Consider the following 25,024-nt stretch of genomic DNA (forward strand, 5'->3'; position numbering starts at 1 on the left):
CCATGATTAGTACTAAAGAGTAAATTAACTGATGGTTTTAAAATTAATTTAATTGTAATATTCGTTGTCATGGTACAGATTCACATTAAGACTGAAAGAGTAATGAAAAATATAGCATAGTGGTTAGCATACGTTTTTGCTAACTCAAAGTTTGGGTGTTCGATTCCCAACTTCAACACTCTGTAAAAATAAAAATAATTAAATTCGCGAAACTTTGGTTGTCTTGACAACCATTCGTCGAAATTATTCAAAGTTCGGAAATAAAAAAATCAACCTCTCAATAGATGGCGCCATGAACGTTAAACACCGCATAAGTTAAAACATAGCAACAAGTGTTGCCAACTGAAAACTAAAAAACTCTGGTTGTCATAACAACCAAAACTTTGACGTTGCCATTCAAAAAGTGAAAAACCTCCTAGTCTTCTATGACTAGAAAAACGACAAAGTCCAAAAACGCGGGAAAATATCTAAAAACGCGCGAAAAACCCCCGTAACCTTCTTCAAGTTCGAGGCGGCCCCGGTCGTGGGGAGGGTCAACCCCAAGGTCGGAGGAAGTGGAGGGGCAGCCCAAGGTCAACCCCAAGGTCGGGAGGAGGTGGAGGGGGGTCGGCAGGGGGTGGAGGGGCAATGCATTGCCCAATTGCCCCTCCTGACGCAGAACTGTCAATTTTTACCTACTAATTCCGACACCATTTTTTTTTTGGGGTGAAGGAAGTAGATTTGGATGGGAACGAGAAAAACATTTTACATTAATGTTTCTGAATAAACCAATAAATGGGGGGTTACTTTGATTTTAAAAAATCCTATTACGTAGTTTTATGATGTCAAGTCGTCTTATTCTGGCGCCGCAGATATTAAAATACTTTTAAGAAATTAAATCCAGAAAGATAATCTAAAATGCGAAACCATGGAAACACAAAATTGAATAAGATTAAGGAATTAAAATTCGAAAGAAAATGGTTTACAATTTGACTGGAATCGCGATTTCTTAAACTTGATTTAAAAAGGCTTGCAACTTTTTTTCCTTTTGAGATAAAAGCTTATTTTTTCGACCATAAGTCTAGTTAGATCTGGAGTAAAAAAGGTCGATTTGCACAATCGGCCAGGTAGTTCTCGAGTTTTGCGAGTTCAAACACACAGACGCTTTTTGGGGACTTCATTTTATACTATGTAGAGATGTGTGTGTTTTTTTCTTTTGGAAACGCTCCCCCCCCCCTTTTCAAATCCGCTACAGTTAACAACACTGGTATAAATGCTTCAACAATATTTTACTGAGTAATGAATAATGTTGGAAAAAAGAATGAATTGTTACTAGCTAAAGCGGCACTGCCCCTGCAAATGACTACAGAACGCTTAAAGAAATTTCAGTCAGTATTATAACTGAAGTGAAACTGAGGAAGTGGGGGAGATTTCGATAATTGGGAATCTGGTGATCTCTTTCAGTTGTCCTCACATTTTTGGTTCTAATGCATGCGCGAGGGAAATTTTTCCTTTGCAAATGAAAACAAAGGGAGAAAATAATGCGGAAATATCGAGACACATAGGGTTACCATAAAGCAACACAGAAAAGAGTTGCTAAAATTAAATATTTATCACTAAAAATTTGACGACCGCGCTATATTCGGACCAATTATATGAGGTCGACCGGTTCCTCTATGCGAACACACCTTGAATTGTGCGGAGCCATGGTTGAAGGCGCAACAAGAAGAAACGAAATGAAGTAAAACGCCACTAACAACATCAACAGAAAAATGTACTGCTACTGCTGATGGTTTTGTTTTTCTTTTTAAAGGTATAACAGGAATCACTCTTAATATTTCATTGTAAATTCAAGAAGGATTTTTTTGCGAATTCTTCGAAGTATGTATTCTACTACTTGTATAATCATTGCTCTTGTAATAATATGCTTATGCTCTGTAATTGATCATCACGTTTGATGATATTCGACGATAGGAATTGGGATGTTTTTCTGAACGCCGAGTAGGCAGTATATCCAATACTAATTAAATATTTGGTGCATGCCGAGTCGAGAACAATTTAATTCATTAGATTCCTTACAAATTATTATAAGAATTTTACTTTCATTGTGACATTGCTTAAACACAGCTCAAAAGATTATCAGATATTTTCTTTTAACTTGTCTTTGCTTTGTTTCTAGTTTATTTCACAAGTGCACTGAATGAAGGATATTAAAAAATGTAAACCAGGAACATGTTTATTGGCGGAAGATAAAAGCAAAATGAATGAAAATAGAGTAAAAGCATTGTTGAATTGGGACCTTGTAAAATTGGAGAAGTATGTTCGAGCTTTGATTGAAAACGTGCCACAGTCTATTGTTCAATCTAGATGCGGTGAACCAAAGTCATTGAGCTGTGGAACAAAATCATCCGAAAAAAATGTGGTAATATATTGGATCATATTTTCATGCATGTATAAATTTGTTTCATTCTTAAAAACTATTCAAACTCATTTGTTTGTTTTGGATAATATTAATTTTCAGTTGTACACTGACTTTGCATGTTTCTTTTTAAGTTGATTAATTTTCTCTTAGGACTTAAATGACCGAATAATTTATTTCTTTGTACAAATTATTCTTATTAAAGAAGCACAATGTTCATGTTAGAATGATAAGTATTCATTGTAGCAAGATGTATGTGTTATTTTGCTTTCTTCAAGGCATATTTTCAACTTCTGAAAAGTACAAAATATTACCAAAAGTTATAGTTACAGTTTTATGCTTGCCCTCATAGCCTCTGGTAAACACACTCCTAAATGGCATATTTTTTTGTTTTTTTTTTGGTCCTGAAGGAGCTCCGAAACATCCTGAAGCTATTAGCATTCAAGTCACTATTTTTCTTTTTAAAGTTGAAATCCGATTGCTTGCATATGTACACAATCAGTCTCATTTTTAACTCATTGGGGTTTTCTTTCATTTAAAGTTTACTTTTTCTTGTTTATAGTTCGAAATTGGTATTGAAGACCACCCTGAAATTCAAGCAAAGGTTAGAGAAGCATGCTTGTATATTCAGCCTTTGAAAGAATTCACTGTATGTGTTGAAATTTTGTTGAAGACTTCTGAGGGCGATACCCTAGTTCTTGAACTATGGCATTTGAGGATGGAGCATTCAGAAGATTTTTGGGATGCACGATACAAAATGTACTGTGACCCTGAAGTGGTATTTGGTAATATGATGTGTCTTATGAAGTCGGTCATTACTATATCTCGTGCAGTACCTACTTATAAGCTTTCCCTCAAGCAGAGTGCTGATACTTATGTAATCTTGTACAGAATTTATCAAGGTGATCCACAGGTATATCTCCAATTTTGTATCTCTATTATTTTTAAATTATAATGCAGGAAGATTCAAACAAGTCTTGATAGTCAGTAATGCCCAATACCCATTGATCAAGCATGCTCATTTAACAGTTCAATCTTATTTGAATCATCCTGGATGATGTTGTTTTGATAGAGCTTTGCTACTTATAAAATTTGTTAACACCAAGTTGAAACGACAAGAGTTCCTTTTCCAAGGAACATGTTTGTTACTTAGCTATTCCTTTATAAATTAACTAACCGTAAAAATCTGCTGTGCACAGCTTACAATGTTTGCAAAATATTTTCTGTTTAAATAAAACAACGTTATTGAAATTGGAAAATTTTAAGAAGTGATCTGGTTGACAGCATTGATTAAGAGAAGTTGCATCGACCAGGCTTCACACTAGGGAACATTTTGAGATGAGATTTTCCACCAAATCCATTATCAATGGTTTTCTTCTTTTTTTTTCTCAGTAAAAGTGCCGAAAGAATTTTTTTTTTCTATTTCAGTGCTGCAAAATATAAATAAGGACAAAAATTTCTTAATTTTGAAAAGGGGAGGGGCACAGCAATTTTCTTACACTCTTGACTATACACCACCTTACTCCTAACTCCACATGATGCATGTAAAACATTTCAGGCAAACCTACATTGCCTGATGAACCATTGGGGAGCCATTTGGGAATTAATGTTACACACATTTAATTCTCAAATGGCTGAAAGAAGTAATATTAAATTTTGATATACAAAAGTTTATTTACAGTAAAATGGTTAAAGAAGTAACTTAAATGTTTTTTTGCACTTTATTTAAGTATAATATACAATTATGATGATTCCTAATTTATTACATGTGTATCACTAGTTATCAAATGTATATATTTTAATTAACAAAAGAGAGGGAGAAATTTACAACATGACATGCTAGTTATTATTGATTGTAGCCTTTAAGGCACCATCAGCAAATTCTCATTAATGCAGGCCTCAGTTGTTTAGTCTTAAAATATTACTTAAATTGTCTAAAACATTTCAAGCCACCCCAAACATACTTTTAAGTGTTCTATCCTTCTTATCACTAAGAATGGATTGCTAATAAGCAGTTATAGCTTTCAAATATAACTTTGTAAGTTGTTTTTTGTATTTAATTTTTTATTGATGATTCTGGTATTTATTTCACTTTGTTTTTATTTTGTTTCTTTTTAGAACTAGAACTAATTCTGAACATGTGTCTGAAATAGTGTTTAGAATTTCAATTATTCTGCTTTGTTTATTCAAATATCATGACCAAACAAGCAAATATTTGTATTTTCTGTTTTTCCTTCATAGATTGAGCTCTTGGGTAAAAATCCACTTGTGAACAAAATTGCTGAAGTTTTGACTCCGGTTGGTACAATTAGCATGTCAGTTGCTTATAGGTCTAAAGATGCTATGACAATCCCACCGAAGAAGAATTCTTTTATGCTTAACAGTGATTACTTTAATGTAGAAATGAATTCTGAAAAGAATGGAGGAGTTAAAACCGTCAAAAAGTAAGATGACTGTTTTTTTCTTTATATTGTCTCAAAATTTAATTAACATGGTTTGAAAATATCAGGTTTTGATTTTTAAAACTGAGTTAAAACATTATCTGCATAGCGTAATTTTAAGTATTAATTCTTTAATGCTCTGTTTGTTATTTGATATGTTTACATAATGTCTTTTAGTGACGCTAAGGGTCAAGTTTTATTTTTAATAATTAGCCTACTTATTATCTGTTTATCTATGTTGAATTGTGTATTGTAATTTTTTAGGCTTTCTTATTATAATTTCAGAGCCTTAGTGTGATAATGTGTTAGAATTATCTCCCCAATCTCTTTCTCTTAACCTCATTTACTTACTTTTATTCTACATTTAAACGTGTTTATGGTATTTAAAAAATGAAGAAAATAAAAATAACACTAATTATTTAAGTTGCACTTCTATGAAAGTTAAATTTAAAAAATCTCACATATAATACTAAGATTTGCAAATAAGTTAATAAACAATGTTTTTGCAGATATTAGCTTCACAAGATTTTGAAACTTATTTTTGCACTGAATCTGATATTAATTTCTGAAAAATACAAAAACTTTAATTGTATAAAAACTTTTATAACTGATTGAGTACATTCAAGTTGTTTTACTGAACTACTTCGTTTATCTGTGAACCTTAGTGTTACCCTAGAGGCTTTTTATAATTTTTCCTACCACACACGCACACACACTAAATAAATTTCAATTAATGCAGTTTTGCACGTTTTTTATAAGAGATACAAATGTGCTATTTTTATAATCTTTTGTAATTGATTGTCTATCATTTGGCAAGTCACAAAAGCTCAGTGCATAAAAAGCTCTCATTACAAATTCATTTTTAAGTTTATATTGTAAATAAAAGTTCTAATTTCTCTTTGCTGCACAGCCGACTTGAATTATTTGCAGATTATGTAATTGTAATCTGAGTAATCGATTATGATTTTGTGTAATCATAATCGTAATCTGTCGATGGGATACTCCTATAAACGTAATCAAAATCATAATCATGCTTTTTATGCTTAATCGTAACTGTAATCTAAGCAGTGTTGCCAGATTGGGGAAAATTTCCCCATTTTGGGGAAATCTGGTGCTCTCTGGGGAAATTTTGGGGAAATGGGTTTTGAGGGGAATTCTTTGGGGAAAATTTTTTTCCTTGAGGGGAAAACCTGGGGGGGGGGGGGAACCTTGGGAAAAAAGATTTTTTTTTCGCGTTTAAATTTGCGTCAAGAAGTAGTGAAAACATTGTTTGTATCAAACAGCGTTGGGTTGGCTTTGCTCAACTTTATGGAATTCGCATTTCGCAATATGTGGAATATTATGCTACAGAATTCGCATTAATGTTCTGCGTGAGTAACTAGTTGATACGTGAAACAGGTAAAAATAAGTATGATGAAGAACGTTCTTGGATAAATATATGCAAAAATTATAGTTTAAATGTACATACAGAAGCAAAGTATTAAATGCGAATATAAAAAAAAATATTTGGTTATTTCTTATCGCTCGGTCAGGTGCTTGTATTTTTGACTAGTGGCACTCGCACGGCTTTGCCCGTAGTAGAAAATTAAAAGGTCTTTTGGTCTCCCTGTATATTTACAAATAATGCATGATGAATTTCTCGCCAATTGGCTTGCTCACGTTACGGTGCCACGTTATTGATAGCCAAAAATGTCTATTTGAGAAATGTTCTCAACAATTTATTTTGAAAACTAAATGTAAATGTTTTTACTCACTTGTATTTCTTTAATAATGAAAAGGCAGTTAATCTTGTCCCTTAAAGGACGCTTGTTTCAATTCGCGTACGGGAGAATCAACCTGTAAACATCAGAATGACTTCGAACGACGTGTTTCGTCAGGAAGAAGGATGTGACGTCAGAGCACGAGCGGAGATGATGTAATCTCCCGATAGCTCCGCGGCAAATCGAATGTTCTGGAAGCATCCAGACTGAGCTCTTACGTAGGCATATCCGGCGTGACGTGCATTGAGTGCGTTGTATTATATAAGCAGGGGGAAATGAGAAGGAAATCACTTCTTCTGCTCGCGTTTCTCATTTTCGACTGACGATAGTCGTATTTTTGAGAGGATCGTTCGCTGTTGGGGCGACGTCCTGCACTTAGGGGATGACTTTTAGAATTTCACCATGAGAGTTAGGGACTTAAAATTTTTGAAACATTTTTAGGATAATTCATGTTAGGGTGTCAAATGTTTTTTTTTGGAAGATGTTCGTTTGGAACATGAAGGATGTTTTTGAGTGTTGAAATTCCTCATACTTGTTTATACCATTTACTCATGTTAAAGTTTGTTTTACAGTTGTTAATTATTTGATTATTATAAATAAAATGATTTAGCCATACAACTTGAATTCTGACATTTCATTCACTTGATAGCTACAGAAATGTGAAAGAGAAAGGCATCTGCTAAACTTGGTGTTTACCTTCCTTGCGGGGGTTAGACAAAATTTGTTAGGTCAACAAGAGGGTTATGGGCCCAGACTGCCCTTCCCTATTCACATTCCGTCGGCTTGAGTAAAGTGAATTTGAGGAAGAAATGTTGTTGTATGAAATATCGAATAGAAATTTGGAAGTTAATTTTTTAGAGCGATCTCATCGAAGCAATGAGATGAAAGAATTTATGAATTGAAGAAGATACGAAATTTTTGTCCAGTAAAGAACTATGTCCACCCAAACCGTTAAAATTGAAGAATTGAATGATTCGAATTATGTCGAATGGGCGACAAACCTCAAGTTCCTGCTAATGGACAGGAACTGCTGGAAAATTTTTAATGGAGAGGAAGAAGAACCGATCGAGAATAAAGAGGAAGGAATCACAAAAGCGGATATTAAAGATTACCATGTTCGGAGGAGAGCAGCAGTTTCGATGATTTTTTTAAACATTGAGCAACGACTTAGGAAGATTATCGAAAATTGCAAAGATCCCCGAGAATCATGGAAAAAGTTGAAATTGTTCTTCTACCCGGATAACAAATGCGCCCGGATGCAACTGCTTATGGAACTGCAAAATTCAAAACCTGAACGAAATGAAAATATTTCCCTTTTTGCGGCCCGTTTACAACGATTGTTTGATCGAATTAAGGTTACATATCCCGAATATCCTGAGGACTGTATCTGCTTCCAGCTTTTACAGAACTTGCCTAAAGAATATTATCATCTAGTCCAAGCAATGCTTACAAGGAGTGACCAGGATTTCAAGTTCCAAAAACTGGTAGTGGATCTTGTGATTGAAGAGAACCGCATGGTTTTGAAGACGAAAACTAAGGAGCGGCTTGAGGTGATGACAGTTCAAAATCGGCAGCGATGTTACAGATGTGACCGCATTGGACATCTCAGGAAGGATTGTCCAGAGCTGAGGCAACAAAATCCCACGACGAACCAGTCCCCAAGTCCAGTCAACGAGAGAGGAAGCACCACAGGACATGGAAATTCTAGAGTAAGATCGAACCAACGAGGAAGGAATCGTCGACGGAGAGGAGCCAGATATAGAAATACAACGGACCGGCGGAGATCTCCATCAACTGACAGATGTGAGTATAGATCCTTTCTCTTATCAGAGGCAAATTTAAATGAAGTAGGGGTAAAGGAATCGACATGGATTTTTGACACGGCGGCCAGTCATCATTATACCCATAACCGGAACTGGTTTAGGACATTTTCTCCCTTAACGGATGTACAAATGGCAGTAGCAGTCAAGAAACAGACTTTTCCCATTGAAGGCAGCGGGGAAATTAAAGTTCGTTTCGGAAATAGATCTGTTGTTTTAGAAAATGTATTCACCGAGGTTAAGGAGAAATATATTGTCCGGACCCAAATTTGATTTGGGAGGTGCTAAATTTGAAGGGGGTGGTGGCTCCGTGAAAGTACTAGATAAAACTTGTAAATTGATTTTTAAAGCAAATTTAGAAAATGGTGTATATATTGTTGATTCTGTAAAATCAAACCAATTGCCTGTTTGTAATACTGATAATGAAAATACTTTTTTAGAGTTCAATCATATAAATATTGAAACCTGGCATAAACGTTTCGGACATATAAATACAGAATGTATCCGAAAGAAAGGGAGTTCACAAGCTGTTAATGGTTTACCAGAATTTAAAAATTTTAAAATTAATTGTGACACTTGTAAATTAGGAAAATTCAGAAGAGTGAGTTTTAAACCTATTGGGGATACAAAGTCAGACAGTCCGTTAAACTTGCTTTTTTGTGATGTTTGGGGGCCTTGCAATGTTGAGGGTAGAAATGGAGAACGTTATTATTTATCTGTTATAGATGATTTTTCAAAAAGAAGTTCTCTATACCCTATAAAGTTTAAAAGCCAAGTACCCGAAATTTTGATGAATCATATCATAAAAGCGGAAATTTTTTGGGAAAGAAAGTCAAGGCTGTAAGGACAGACAACGGAACTGAGTTCGTAAACCATGAGTTAGATGATTTTTTTAAGAAGAAAGGTATATACATCATGAATTAACCAATTTCTATTCTCCTGAACAGAATGGGACGGCAGAAAACTTTAACAGAACAATTGCAGATAGTACGCGGGTGATTTTAAAGGAGAACGGTTTACCTCAGAATTTTTGGCCAGAGGCAGTGAAATATTTTACGTACACCTAGAATAGGGTTTGCCATGCCAATCAGACTAAAACCCCATTTGAACTTTATGGGGGGGAGAAAACCCTCTATAAGGCATCTCCGCGCTTTCAGAACAATATTGTTTGTTGGTGTGCCCAAACAATTAAGAAAGAAATTGGATTTAAAAGCACAAAAGGGTGTTCTCATAGGTTACGCGTTTAATAGAAAAGGGTATAGAATTTATCTGCCCGACAACAACAAAATCATAGAATCAATAAATGTATCGTTCAAAGAAAACTGTTTTTTCCAAACTGACTTTCGAAATGAGTCAAATGAGGAGGAGAATCGAGTTCTATCATGGCCCATGGCACTTCCGCCTGCAACCTTGAGCGAGAATGAAACGGCTAATGAACAGCAGAGTTCAGATTCGACCGATTCTGAAAGCTCGATTGCTAGCAGGGAAAGTGAAACGAGTTCTCAATCTGAGGATTCTGACAGCGAAAGTGATTTACACCTACGCGATGCAGTTTGGGTGAGAAAAGTAGTGAACAGACCGGATAGCACAAGGAATGATATATATTATTATGAGAAAGGGGGAAAAAAAAGGTTGAGATCTAAACATGACATTGAAAAGTATTGTAAATTAAAAGATATAAAATACAATCCAGATAAGTTTAGTTTTAAAGGGAAAGATCTAACAGAGGGGCAAGTAAATAATGTGTCTGTAAGCTCAAAGAAAAACAATAAGAATTTATGACTAGAAAATGAAATTCAAATCCCTAGGACTTACAAACAATCTTTAAAGGTAAAAGAAAGTGCTGAATGGCAAAAGGCAATGGAGACTGAGCTAGAAATTATGCATAGCCGAAAAGTCTGGAATTTGGCAAAATTGCCGGAAAATGTTGTTCCAGTAGGGTCTCGCTGGGTTTACACTTTAAAGAAAGATGAGAAAGGGGTAGTTAAATCTTATAAGGCCAGATTGGTAGCAAACGGCATGCATCAGATCAAAAACCAAAATTTTGATGAGACATACAGCCCTGTATGTAATTTTGGAATAATTAGATTTTTCTTTTCTCTGTTAATTACATGTGCAAATTGGTTAAATATACAGTGCGATGTAAAGAGCACTTACTTATACGCTCCAATTGATGACTTGATATATATGAGTCAGCCTCCCGGTTTTGTAACAAAAGGAAAGGAAGATTATTTTTGTAAATTAAATAAGGCTATTTACGGGTTACACCAGAGTGGACGCTTGTGGTTTTATGAATTAGATCAAGTTTTATCACAAATTGGTTTTAAGAAATTTGAATCATGTAACTGTGTACAGTAAACTCCCGATTATCCGCGGAATTGGGTGGCACAAGTGCCGCGGATAATAAAAATCGCGGATAACCGCAAAAAGACTAAAATGGGGGACAAATCAGGTAAAATTTGTCCTATCTCAAATTCTTAACTGTATTGATGCATAACACTTTCTGCAAACAGTGAAAATATATATAGAGTACAGTACAAATGTTTTGTATTTTTGCACAACCGAACTTAACATCAATAATAATAATAATAAAATTAAATCAAATCAATCAATCAAGCAAAAACAACTGAGTGTAAATTTACAATTTTTCAAAAAAAAAAAAAAAAACAGCCACTGGTATTAGCTTTTTACTGCAAAAATACATGTTCGTGATTGTTGATTGATTCGCAGATAATCCGCCCCGCGGATAAACCGCTCGCGGATAATCGGGAGTCTACTGTATATTTTAATCCTAATGTTCTATTGCTTGTATATGTTGATGATATTGTGATTTTTGGTAAAAAGGAAAGTCATATGAACAGTGCAATTAATTCTTTAAGTAAACATTCTGATTTGAAGGTATTGGGAAGTACAAAGAAATTGTTAGGGATAGAATTTGAATTAACGGGAAAGGAATTGTATCTACATCAAACTTCCTATATAGAAGAAGTGTATGATTGTTTTAAGAAATTCAAATTCCCATCTACCTCTCTTCCAATTAGTAAAGGCATTGTTTACTCTAATTCTGACTGTCCTAAGACAGAAAATGAAAAGTTTGAAATGACTAAGTTTCCTTTTCGTAATTTGTTAGGATGTTTAGCATTTATAGCCAATAGAACACGACCAGACATTGCATACGCTGTAAATTTATTTAGTCAATTTCAGAATAACCCAGGGAAACGTCATTGGGATGGCCTTTTAAAATTGTTTGGATATGTTTATCAATCCCGAAATTTAAAATTAAAATGCAGTAAAATCCAAATAGTAGCTTTTTCAGATGCAGACTTCGCATCAAATAAAGATGACAGAACTTCTTTGGGGGGTCAAATGATTATGTTAGACAAAGCTCCTATTGAATTTAGAACTTTTAAAGAACGGAGTGTTAGTTTATCAACTATGGAATCGGAGTTCATAGCATTGACAGAAGCGGCAAAAGAAACATTGTGGTTTGACAGAATTCTGGAAGAATGTTTGAAAAATAAACTTTTAAAGTTCATAAAAATAAAAGCAATTATTTATGTCGACAATCAAGCTTCTTTGGATTTTGTAAAATCACCAATTGAAAATCACAGGAGTAAACATATTGATGTGAAATTATTTTTTATTCGTGACTTGATTGCTAAAGATATTTTTACTGTTTCATATGTAGAAAGTAAATCTAACTTGTCAGATATTTTCACGAAGCCACGAACCCAAAACGACTTAAAATTTTTTCAAGAAATTTTTTTCAATTCAAGTGATTAATCTATTGTAGAAAGTGTTTGTAATTTTTTGATAATCATTTTTCGATGATGAGCAGTCATTTGTGAAAAACGCGTGCAGAAAGTCATTTTTTATGTTTTTGTTAAAATTTTTTCATATGGATTGTCAACTTAAATTAATGTAAAAATGAGCTTATATACTTCTGTTTTTATTTTTTTTTTTGATCAAAAATGAAGCTTGAACTTATATTCAAAACTGTTTATTATGATTATACGTATTATACAATTGTTGTTAAATCGCTGATATTAGAACAGTTACTTGTGGTTTTTATCGTTATTTTTCAGATTAAATCTGATGTCTGTCCACCCACATGAGCTTTTGTCAACTACGGGATTTTTTTTAGATCAGTGACATTTTGTGAAGATACGATTGTGACTGAGAATTTTTGGACTGAATATAGTTGAACTTTTTTCCTCTAGGACTTCTATAGGACTTTAACAATTATGATTTGTGATATTATTGTTGTAATGTGCAAATGTTGTTTTACTTAAATTCAAGAAGAATATTAAGTGTTTGTTTTTACAAAATGTTGAAACTAACAAATTTTTGAGACGATAAAAAATTAACTAACATGAGATTTAGATTTAAAAATTTACTAATTTTTTTGATTGATAAATTGTCATTAAAGAAATTTTGAAGAGTGAGAATTTTTTTGGAAATTTAAATCGGATAATGCTTGGAATTAAATGAATATGTGAGATCAAATGAATTGTCGAGAAGGGAGGGCATTGATAGCCAAAAATGTCTATTTGAGAAATGTTCTCAACAATTCATTTTGAAAACTAAGTGTAAATGTTTTTTCTCACTTGTATTTCTTTGATAATGAAAAGGCAGTTAATCTTGTCCCTTAAAGGACGCTTGTTTCAATTCGCGTACAGGAGAATCAACCTGTAAACATCAGAACGACTTCGAACGACGTGTTTCGTCAGGAAGAAGGATGTGACGTCAGAGCACGAGCGGAGATGATGTAATCTCCCGATAGCTCCGCGGCAAATCGAATGTTCTGGAAGCGTCCAGACTGAGCTCTTACGTAGGCATATCCGGCGTGACGTGCATTGAGTGCGCTGTATTATATAAGCAGGGGGAAATGAGAAGGAAATCACTTCTTCTGCTCGCGTTTCTCATTTTCGACTGACGATAGTCGTATTTTTGAGAGGATCGTTCGCTGTTGGGGCGACGTCCTGCACTTAGGGTATGGCTTTTAGAATTTTGCCATGAGAGTTAGGGACTTAAAATTTTTGAAACATTTTTAGGATAATTTATGTTAGGGTGTCAAATGTTTTTTTTTTTTTGGAAGATGTTCTTTTAGAACATGAAGGATGTTTTTGAGTGTTGAAATTCCTCATACTTGTTTATACCATTTACTCATGTTAAAGTTTGTTTTACAGTTGTTAATTATTGGATTATTATAAATAAAATGATTTAGCCATACAACTTGAATTCTGACATTTCATTCACTTGATAGCTACAGAAATGTGAAACAGAAAGGCATCTGCTAAACTTTGTGTTTACCTTCCTTGCGGGAGTTAGACAAAATTTGTTAGGTCAACAGTTATGAGTACTTGGTAATTTACTCGTCCATCTTATGATAATTTTGCTCGGGAAAATATTCTTAAAATTGGAATAGAAGAAGAAAAAAATCAAAAGTTCCAAAAATCGCTTAAAGGTGCACACCCCCATGCTACAAACAAATTCTTTGCCGAATTTCATGAAAATCAGCCGAATCGAGACCCACGTGATAACAGGCCAGACAACTCCCCTCCCCCCCGCTTCGTTACGCCACCAGTAGTCGATCTTTGAACTTGGCGCGAAACTTAAAAACAGTTCAGTTTACCAGTAGTGTTGCTTGCTCTGGTTGATATAGATGAAATAGGAAATATGTAACTTTGGATGCACATTTTTGAATACAATTCTGTTGGATTTATCTCTTCCTTCCCACGTACCGGAATGTAGAGGCAATTAAAAAATATATGTATAATATAAGTCTTAAGTATCTGCTGAGTGAAAACTGAGTCAGCGAGTTCCGCTGCCGAACAACCTGCATGTAAAGCAAAAAGCTGGACGCCTCATGGAATAAATTTTAAAGTTCGGAGGTAAGTACTCTTTTCTCAGATAAACAAATTTATATTTTATGCAGTTAAGATTTCTTAAGTTTTCCTCCATTACACAAACAATTGTCAGTTTCCTTTCCGATATCTTTGTCTGTAATTTGTAATTTCAGCATACTGCTTTAATATTTGAAACGGTTAACTTGCAACTTTTTATTTCTTTATTTTTTCAACTTTGAACACGCATTTATTCGAAATGGATTTTCCAAACTAACAATATACATATGTCAAAATTTTCTGCGAAGATACTTGTTGCTATCAGAAGCGTAACTTGGTGTTGATATTCAGTAAAAATGTAAACAAGTTTATTGAAACAGGCTTTTAACTGAACTAATCTTATATTTTCGGTTTCGATTAAATTGTTTTATACGCTAGCATGTGTTATTTTGATCAAAAAACATTCCTTGATGGGTTTCCGTAGTTCTGAGATAAAAGATTAGATTTGAACGCCGGAGGTCGTGGGTTCGATACTTAAACATTTCCCCCCAACTACGCCCCTGCAATGTTATTCAAACAAGCTGGTTCTGTGCGTAAATTAACAAATATATATATGGTTTTTTTTTTTCACTGTTGTCTTTAGGTTTTATGATATTTATGCACACATTGTGGTTAAGTTAACGGTATTCATAATTTCTGGGCTTGCGAAAGATTAATTTTGAGCAGTGGATACACAACGTGTTTTTGCCAAATGCTCTATGCTTGTTTGTTTATGCTTAAAAAGGGCAAAATGTCTTGAACTACATATTTTTTGAACTCCTTGGGTTTTCTGTTAATAAGCTTTCAGGAACTCTGAAACTGTAACATAAATTGAATTAAAGGGCTGTCTATAAAGTATGTTACAAACTTTTTAACAAATCCCCCCCCTCCTCCTTGTTACATGTAACGCTGTTCAACATGAGCATATTGTTATAAACAACGCGTGATGTCACACTTCTTGTTATCCCCTCCCTTCCCCCTGTCACAAAACTGTCACATTGATTTCCTAAAAGAGCATACTTAGCAAAATGTTGATCTAAATTTAACATATATGAGGTTTTAAGTATTAAAGAAAGTTGCTAAAATGGTCATTCTATGAAAAGTTTTTTGAAAAATATTACTTTGTCATCAATTAATGCTTTTTAAAATAATTTTTCAAAAGCCTAAAATGATGAACAATTAAAGCCCCCCCCCCCGCACACACAAGAATCATTAGCAGCAGAAAAAGCTAAAAATGGGAAAGTAGCCAAATTCCAAAAAAAAAAAGGCTGTTTATATATTGAATACATTTTTTGATATACAACATACAGTATTCATGATGTATCATTCATTCTTTAATTAACGTTTTTCAAGTTGAATTCCTGTGTAATTTTTCGAGAGTGCCCACCGAAGGGGGGGGGGTCGGAATCATAGTCTCATAGTAATGATAGCTTTTAAACGGCTATAGTTATAAATAACTGTGCCCTTGAAATTTTAAGGGAGATGAGGATGTTTTGGTTTTTTTTTTTTGAAGGTTTCATAATTGAAGGGGGTAGGGCACCATCTACTTTGGGGATGGCACCCAAGCATTCACGTCTTTTTAAAAGCATAAATTTGCTCAGCTAAGTTAACATTAATAATCTGGTATTATGTACTTTAATTTGATGTTTTGTCTTTGAAACATATTGCAGTCCTGTTTCCCGTTTACTTAAGTAAAAATTTTTATTTATTTTTTAAAATTTCATTTAATTCTTATTCAAATACAATAGTAATATTATTTTTTGTTTTGATGTAATTGTAAAATGAAAGTTCATTTATTTATTTGAATACTTCTTAAGACTTAATGTTTCAATACAATATACGAGTACTTAAAATGCGATTAGTTAAAAAACAATTTCTAATGAAAAATAAAACTGTTTATTTATCACTTTGTTTTAACATGATTGTAAAATAAAATCGTGTTTAGTTATTTGAATACTTTGTAAGACTATGAATTAAGCTCAGTGTATTTTTTAATGTATGATTATCGGTTCCTTTTTATGTTTTCAAATGAAAAAGTAGAACTTGTAATGCTACTTGAATAACAGAAGACAATAATAAATAAACCAAATAGTTTTATTTAACCAAAATATTAATCGAAGTGCTCCCTTCCCAATATCATTGTGGATCGACAAACGATGACGTCATTTGCTAGTTGGATGGCCTTTTTATCTCGAAGGCCTCGGCCGAATGGTCTTGGTGCTATATGCGCGTTAGAGATCTTGACAGACAGAAAGATATCCGGACAGAGAGATATCCAGACAGAGAGACTTTCAGCTTTATTATTAGTAAAGATAAAGAAGACAAAAAAAAAAAAAAAAAAGCAAAAATGTGAAGAAGAAAAAAGTTGGAACTTTATAAGAAAATTTGGTTATTTGGGGAAAAAAAAGTTTTTCAAGAGACAAAAATATTAGAGGAAGTCGATTCATTTTATGAAAACATTAGTGGACAAATAATTTTTGCATTTGGGGAATTTTTGTAAAAAAAATCGCTTTTTGGGGAAAAGTTGGAAGGGAATTGGGGAAATCTGGATTTGACCATCTGGCAACACTGAATCTAAGTAAAATAAATTGTAATTTAGCCTTGTAATTGTGTAATCTTGACTTTCTAAAAGCGGAAAAAAGTAAGCCACCCTTTTACTATTGTGTGGAAAGATAACATAGTTCAATAGTTACATAAAAAACAACTTCAAGCTATTTAGTGCTCGTCCCTGTTTGCAAATGAGTTATAAATTGAGACTTATCTTAAGTAAATGTTTAGTGCAGTTTGGGTGCCTTTGACAGGAACAGCTCAGCGGCTCTTGGGAACGTCTTCTCAAATCCTTACAATTGGTCATTCATCAATTTCCCTTTTCATCTATCATCAAGCAAAGCACATTGCCGCTTTAAAATCATATTTTCGCCGAAGAAGAACAATGATATCAAAAGTATAACTAAGTTTCGCGCAGCAAAAAGCTTTTGGTTTTTTTATACTTTCATGAGAAAGTAGTGAATGACTGAAAACAGATTTTGTCTGAAGAGCCCGAATTCGCATTTGTGTTTCAGTGATTCTTTAAACACTCTTATGTATGCATTGTCTTTATTTTTTGCTACATGACATCTAATTTAAATCCTGGCGAATAAGATTTTTTTTTGTATGTTTTCAAAATAATTTCTCGCATCGTTTCATCTTAAATGTATGTTTCATATGTTTACCACTGATATTATCTTTAGTTAATGAGTGTGTATGAAAGAAAAAAGTTTGCATTGATAGATTTTATAAAATTTGTTTACGCTTTATTGTATCAAAAAATTATTTTAACACAAATTTTGAAATTTAATTATCTTTTTATGCTACTTTTTTAAAGTGAGAATAATTGCACTTCATTGCTGCATTAAAACTGTGATGTATAAATATTATAATAAAATACTCATTTATGCAAAAAATAAAAAGTTTTATGACTAAAAATCATACCAAAACGTGTTATGCTCAATCTTATTTTTTATGAGTGTTAAGTTGAAACCTTTTAGCATTGTAAAAATGCAATTTCTTTAGTAAATGATTGAATCAAGAATGAAATCAAAGCATATGCTAATAGCTTATCAAATGATCATAAAATTGATCCTATAGATTTGTAGGGATCTAACACTCATATGTACCTTTTTGCTAAAAATAATACTACCAAAGTATTTTTCAATTTCTGCGCCATCTGCTCCAGTTCAGCAATCACTGGAATTTTTTCCACTTCTTAAAGAATGAAAAAAAAAAAAAAAAAAAAGACACCTTTAAAGTATTAATTACACTTAAATGCATTTAATCCCCCCCCCCCCATTTTTTTTAAATTTTCAATTGTTTAGTTCCGTATCTTTTATCTACACTTTCTGTATATTTTATTACATTGTAATTTTACTGCATTTTTTTTAAATAGCCACGTATTAAATTTACTGATATTATACTAAATAATTGAAAATACAATGCTGAAATATACCACACAATTTTCAGAAATTATAAGCTCTGAAATGTTGAGCAGTTAAGCAGTAAGTTATCGCCCTTAAGCCAGGGCTAAGGCAAATGGCACTACTGCAATGGCAAAATAATAATGAACAACTGACAAAATGCACTGCAAATATTGAAAAACAATATGCACTGTGTATACATTTGTAAAAGAGTGCCTATACCTGTTTACAATGTACAGTCACTGTAGCGTTGTGTAATGTACGCAATTTGAATTTTCTGGATGTTTTTTATATTTCATATGTTGCTCTTTTCCTGCAACAGCGCAATAATTCAAAACAAATAATCTTTAAGTTAATACTACACAGTAGTTGCAATTGTCTCTTGAATATTAAATCAAAAATCATAATTTTCAACTATCACTTTGTTGATGCAAATGAGTGATGTATATATATATTATATTACAAGTCTATAATCGTAATGAAGATCATAATCCACATATTATAATCGTAATTGATTACATTTTCTACATAATAGGATAGTTGTTGTAATCGTAATTACGTTTTGTCAAAGAATTATAATCATAATTCTAATCCCCCCTTTTTTCGTGCTCGTAATCATAATCGTAATCGATTACATTCCCTCTTAATTGAATCCAAGCCTGCTGCACAGTATCCTTTTTGATAAATAATTTCTTTTTATAATACAAAAACGCAAATTTGTTTAATACCAAGCTGTCTTGAAATTTTTTCATGTTTTTAAGTAAGAAAAATCAAAGTCCTTATGCTTAAAATTTATGTGTAAGATTTTCATTTGTCTTTTTATCTGCAATACATGCTTTATCAATTGTTCTTTTAATAAACTCAATAAACTTTGATTTTAATTTAAGTGTTTAAATATAAAGTATAAAATTTCAATTTACATAGATATAATTGTGCAGCTTTTGTTTTTCAGTATTTTTTTATTTCCTTGATAATAATTACTGGAGTAATTGTGGTATAAAAACTCACTTATGATTATGTAAAATAACTAGTATTAGTAAGTGAATTAATGGACTTTAAATAATGTAGTTAAAATGTGATATACACATAACAATGTGGATGTACCATATTTGTACGTTGTAAAGCACTTGTACAAACACAGTATATTTGTAGGATTTTTACTGCTAATTTTCTGTACGACAGAAATAGTTTAGAGCAGATGTAGAGAGGAAAGCATGTTGGATTTGTAGAGAGCTTTTGATATTATTGCATCACATTTTCAGTATAAAGTAAGCACTATGAAAAACTCTCCCAGGTACGACAGTGTATGTTGTCAAAGGTATGTTGGATTCATAACTAGAAATTCAGGAGTTCAATACCAGCTGGTTGAAGATCCTTCATTTTTGCTAATGGTGACTGGTGCATGTTGAATCTTTCATGGTTAAAAAGACATCCAAATTCTCATTCCAAGTCAATACCCTCTGGTATTTCACGATCGGATGTGAATATTAAAAAAAAGGTCTCTTTAGGTCTCTATCCAACTGGTTTAGCCACTTTGTGTGGTATGTACAGGGAACCCTAGAGTATTTTGTTATAAAATCACACCTTCTGCTTGACTTAAACTGTTCTGAGATTCAAGACTTTCAAAACTGTATTCTCATGAATTTAGAAAACACCTTAGGACTACGGAAGGGAGATTTTTTTTTTTCTCTGAAGGAACCAAGGAACAGATCAAGCAAAACTGAAAAATGAATGTTAAACTTACATGTTGAATTTAATTGTTGCTGCGACAATCATTTTGAAACATCATCACATTTTAAAGCTTTATTTTCTGTTTCTTTTTTATCATTTATATTCCCTGTTGTATTTATACACTTTGTAACATTGTGGCCTTGATAGAATTCTGAACTTTGAAGCATAAACAAATTTGCTACTCAAAGTTTTATAGAATTTTTGTTTTGGACTAAAATGTAGACAACCATAAAAATTTGTGTTAATGCAGGATAATTCCCAAATCTATTTAATATAAAGAATTTTTTTTTCAGCCAAAATTTATTAAATTCTCAAAAGGTTGGAGCCTTTGCTCGTTGTAGCATTCTACCAAATGGGCTTTTCCCTGAACTATCCACTTTTGAAAAGCCTTTCTTGAACTTATCTCGGGGAAAGCTTGACACTTGCAGTGATAAAGAAGGAAATAAGGACAATCACCCTGTCGATTTAAACTGCAACAGTTTGGATGGTACTTGGGATGTTCAAGTTGGAGATTGGATTGATGCTGAAATTGACTGTGAAAAACTAACAAACAGTGATGTTTCCAATGGCAGTGATTTTGTATTTGTGGACATGGTAAGATTTTACTTTAATCTTAGTCTCTCTCTCATTTATTTATTTATTTATTTATTTATTTTTTGGAAGAAAAGAGTTGATCCGCATTATCAATGCCATTATTAAATGAGCTTTTGGTGATTAAGTTATGTTTGATATTGCATTTATGTGTTCTTGCTGCATTTTATTTCCTTTCAATATTTATATGTCTAATTGTTGCTTTCATCAGAAAAGATCATGAATCTCATACAATTAACTTACATTTCAGACCATTCATTTCATAAGTACTTGCTACAGCCATCTACAATCAAATCTCGTTAACTCATACGTGCTTCCCGCTAAGACGAACTACCTTTGAAATCCCTTTTATCCCTGTTCTACTGTTAGTAGCTTTTTTTTTTTTTTTTTTTTAAATAAGTCACATTGAGTTTAAAGGTCGCTTTGAGTTTGTTTTAACGAGGTTCGACTGTACAATTATTTAAAGAAGTTATTTTAGGTACTTTTTAATTTGGCTTACAAGCCATTACACAAATAATTTTCCCTCTTACATTGTACTGACAAAAACCTCCAAATGTGTTGGGAAGACAAATATTGGGACCATAAAGGGAAAGTTTTTAAGCTTATGTGAGCTATTTCTTTTTTAGGGATAATCATTTGCAGACAGAAGAATCCAATTGAATCAATGAGTCTGAAAACTAGTTAACTCCTGGGGATGACTGGTTTTGGACTCAACAATTCAATTAAAATTCAGTTTTTTTTTTCTTGCCAGCTGTCTGAAATTTATAAACTTTAATAAACTTTTATAAGACTTAAATTTAAGACTTAATTGCAGTTTGTTTCAAAATATAAAATTCTAATTATTGAAGGATTTTTTATAGATATCATAGAATTAACATTTTACTGTTACACATTCTTATTAACTGTTGAAAAGTTCAAATGCTTAATCAGTAAAGTTCTTAGTCAGAAAATAATATGCTTAGCAAATTTGATTAGTAAGAAGCCCAGTTTACCTTTTTAAAGCTGAAAAATGTTATTTGAGACTTTAATTTTTCTTCTATAATGTATCAAAATGTGGTATTTACAATAATGAAAGTATCAAAGTTTTTTTTTACTGAGGCTGAAATTCGGGGCAGCATGGGGGATTTCCTCTGAAATGTCTCGGATCCCACCTTGAATGAGACCCAAAAAAAAATGTCATAAAATACAGAAATCTCCTTTTATCAGCGTATGCTAGTCTACTGAAAATGGAATGAATATGATTTAAGGCATTCATTAATTTTGGAATATTTATAAATTTAGTGACATGAAAGCTATATATTTTAAAGAACTTGGATGAAATTATGGAAGTGAATGCAAACCCTTTGCAGTCATACCCCTTACATGCCCAATTCAATTGAAGTCCGAGCAACCAAAATGCTCTTGTATTTAAAAATAAAGTTAAAAAAAAAAAAAAAATTCAATGACTTTCACTGCTCTAAAAATCTGTTCAAATAATACTACTAATATTAAGTTTTTCCTTTTCATTGTTTCTTGCAGAGACCACCATTTGCTAGCTGCAACAGCACCTGTGACCTGGGTGCTTTCTTTCATGAGTGTCAACATGCTCCTCCTTTATCATCCTTTGCTAGTGAACCAACACTGGAAGAGCAAGTCTTTGATGTGACTAGTCAACTAGAAAAATTTGAACTAAGCATGACAGAGTTTGACAGTTTTGTGGAATCTGTCTGTTGTATTCCTGATTAAGCCAAAATGAATATCCTTGTACATCTTTGCATTTGCAATATCATTGTTCATTTACATTCTACATTATGTTATTGGTTGCATTTTTTGTTTTAAGATAAATAAATTTATTTTACTGCTCAGCCATGCTTTGTTCTGTTGTCCTTACTAAGGATGAAGGTGAAAGTATGTCTGTGTATTTATTTCAGGTAGAGTTGTCCCTTGGCTACTATTCGACTGGTTTTCATGAAATTTGGTACAAAATACAAAGGTCAGTCAGAAAATTTTTATAATTTTATTGTTATCTTAAAGTTCCATTCAAAATCTACTTTTTAACTTAACCACCTCCATTATTTAAGCATTTGTTGAGGCATGGTACAAGTTTTTCGATGCCTTCTGCAAAGAAATCCTGTCCAATGTCCAACAACCATTGTTGGGTTGCAGCTTTCACTTTGTCACCGGAATGGCATCATCGCTTTGAAAATTCCTGTTGTATGGAACCAAAAACATCAAAGTCAGGAGGTGAAAGGTTAGGTTGACTTGGGAAGGTGATCCCCTACTTCACACCTAAACTTGGTCTTTCCTTGCGCTCAGCGTCGTCAATATCCATATACATTGCATTTTCACCATACACTTCATGCTACTGCCCATAAATTTCAGCGCAGTTGCCCCTTTTTGTTCACAAAATTGAATCACTGCACGCATTTCCAATTTGGATGCTACTTGCAGCTGTCAAGACATGTTTGCGGCTGATAATCGGAAAAACTGAACTTGTCTTGGGGAAGCCGCTACGTCAGACGATAAAGGTACATGTCTGAAGTATTGCCACAGAATTTCATCAAAATTGTCTTAGACGGAACAGATTTACAAAGAAGTGCAACTAACTTTCTGACTGACCTACGTAAGTTTGGATCATGAGGGTTTGCTCAGTGAAATTATTATTTTTTTAATTCCAATTTTAATTTAAACTTTCTTATAGTTTTGTTAGTATGGAGATATAAAAAAATTCTTGCATGTTTTAAGATTTTATGCTATTTGAAAGCCCAAATTGCTATATACAGGGTAGGCAACCTGGAAAATCTTGATTTTCACTCTCTTTTTTTCAAAAGCTTTAAAAGCCTGGTAAATTGGGATAATGTGCAAAAGTTTACAAATAGTGTACGTACCCTGTGTGTAAAAATCTGCAGAAGTAGTTTAAATTCAGAACTTAAATCTATGACTAAAAGTGTCTGAAATTGAACCAAACGTCGAACTTTTTCGTTCCACAACTGTTTAATTAACTGTTTTTTCAAAGCTAACGTGTGCTCAACTAAATCTCAGTCCATGTTTTGAAATAATTTTGTGTTAATTTTCTAGTAGCTTTATACCAATTAGCAACATAGGGAAACAATGTTCTCTCAAATGTTATTGATTTCTTATCTGTTACAACTACCACACTAGGCGTTTGATAATTTCATTCTGATTTTCGCAAGGGTTCCAAATTGATAAAGGTTGGGAACCTCCAATAGAGAAATGGTCATGAGAATATTCTTCTCTAGAATTTTGTTGGTGGGGACAAATTTGTGAAAGCATGACTGTCATCTATTAAGCAAAAGAAATGTGGCCTGGAAACCTGTATAGGGCGATTTGAGTGTCACATGTGGAACAATTAGCACTAAATATTTCCTTACATTTGTTTATGCATACAAATTAATAAGTTCTGAAAGTTAAAAATTTGTTGACATAGTGAAAGTAATTCACTTTCTTGATTTCTTAAACTTTTTTTTTTCTAATGCCTCATTTAAAAAATGAATTTTTTCTTTCACGGTCAGGACATTCTCTTGGGCATCAGCTTTAAAATTCTTGATTTTACCAATATTTCCTCCGAATCTATTGTAATTTTTTAAAACTTATATTACTTTGTTTTCCTACTTATTATTTTTTAGTGTTAGTTTCAAAAAGGAGACAAAAATAGTGAGCCCTTTCATAGAAAATCAAATATTTTCTCCTGCACATTACTGCTCTGTATTTCATTTATAATGAAAATTTTTTGAAAACCTAATGAACGAAATAATTTTGCCTAAGAAATCGCAGATGCGTGGTTTCGTAGGCAGAAAAATTCGTTTATTATGTGTTTGGAAACAAAATATAGATTTGCCACGTCTAAGACATTTTTTTTTTTTTTTTTTTTTTTTGTGGAATGGTCTTATATGCAGTTCAGAACTTGTACTAAAATGTGATCGCTTGATTTTTGCTTTTCCTGAAATGCATTTAATTATCATGAAAAACTATGTTGACTGTGTCAATTAGCTGTGCAAAATTTCAGAGAAAATTGCATTGCTTCATTGCGAATTGAGACTTTCACATAAGAACTCAAACTTAATACTCTAAAATAATTGGACATTATTTATAAACAAAAGCACATATTGTACTGAAATATTCAGAATGTAAAAGAATTCTTGATCTCAGTTTTTTAATCCAAAGTTTATTCAGTATTACAGGCACACTTAGTATTTTCCTATTGCTTACAAAATTTCAATGACTATTGAAACATAGTGGAAGAAGCAATTACATACATAATTACATATATTTACATCAATAACATGTTATTACATATATTTACAAAAGGAAATAGTATTTTTGGAGAATTTCTCACACTTACTGTCAAACCAAATTACAAGTTTTGATAGCTGCACTCATTTTATGTCATTACAGTTATGCACAACAACTCATATACTCGCATTCACTCACAATCATTCTCACAT

The 25,024-nt window shown here is 32.7% G+C and overlaps 1 protein-coding gene across 2 annotated transcripts; it reads left to right on the top strand.

Annotated features, from left to right (window-relative positions):
- Positions 1 to 1,702: 1,702 nt before the first annotated feature.
- LOC129217499 (autophagy-related protein 13-like) lies at positions 1,703 to 22,425 on the top strand. Of its 2 annotated transcripts, none has more exons than XM_054851810.1 (6): positions 1,703 to 1,792; positions 2,159 to 2,401; positions 2,961 to 3,311; positions 4,640 to 4,842; positions 20,282 to 20,582; positions 22,098 to 22,425. In XM_054851810.1, the coding sequence occupies exons 2-6, from the start codon at positions 2,180 to 2,182 to the stop codon at positions 22,302 to 22,304; spliced, it is 1,284 nt and encodes a 427-aa protein (XP_054707785.1). In that variant the 5' UTR covers positions 1,703 to 1,792; positions 2,159 to 2,179; the 3' UTR covers positions 22,305 to 22,425. The 2 variants fall into 2 exon arrangements, with proteins under 2 accessions (XP_054707785.1, XP_054707784.1); XM_054851809.1 differs by having other exon boundaries at positions 1,729 to 1,860.
- The last annotated feature ends 2,599 nt before the right edge of the window (positions 22,426 to 25,024 follow it).

This window comes from Uloborus diversus, chromosome 2 (genome assembly GCF_026930045.1).
Source record: "Uloborus diversus isolate 005 chromosome 2, Udiv.v.3.1, whole genome shotgun sequence".
Taxonomy (NCBI): Eukaryota; Metazoa; Arthropoda; class Arachnida; order Araneae; family Uloboridae; genus Uloborus; species Uloborus diversus.

Bases quoted from the DNA above. Each gene is read 5' to 3' on its own strand.
- LOC129217499 (XM_054851810.1), top strand. From the start codon at position 2,180: ATGAAGGATATTAAAAAATGTAAACCAGGAACATGTTTATTGGCGGAA. The intron at 3,312-4,639 runs GTATATCTCCAA...TTTCCTTCATAG, and splicing joins TTTATCAAGGTGATCCACAG to ATTGAGCTCTTGGGTAAAAA. The intron at 20,583-22,097 runs GTAAGATTTTAC...TGTTTCTTGCAG, and splicing joins ATTTTGTATTTGTGGACATG to AGACCACCATTTGCTAGCTG.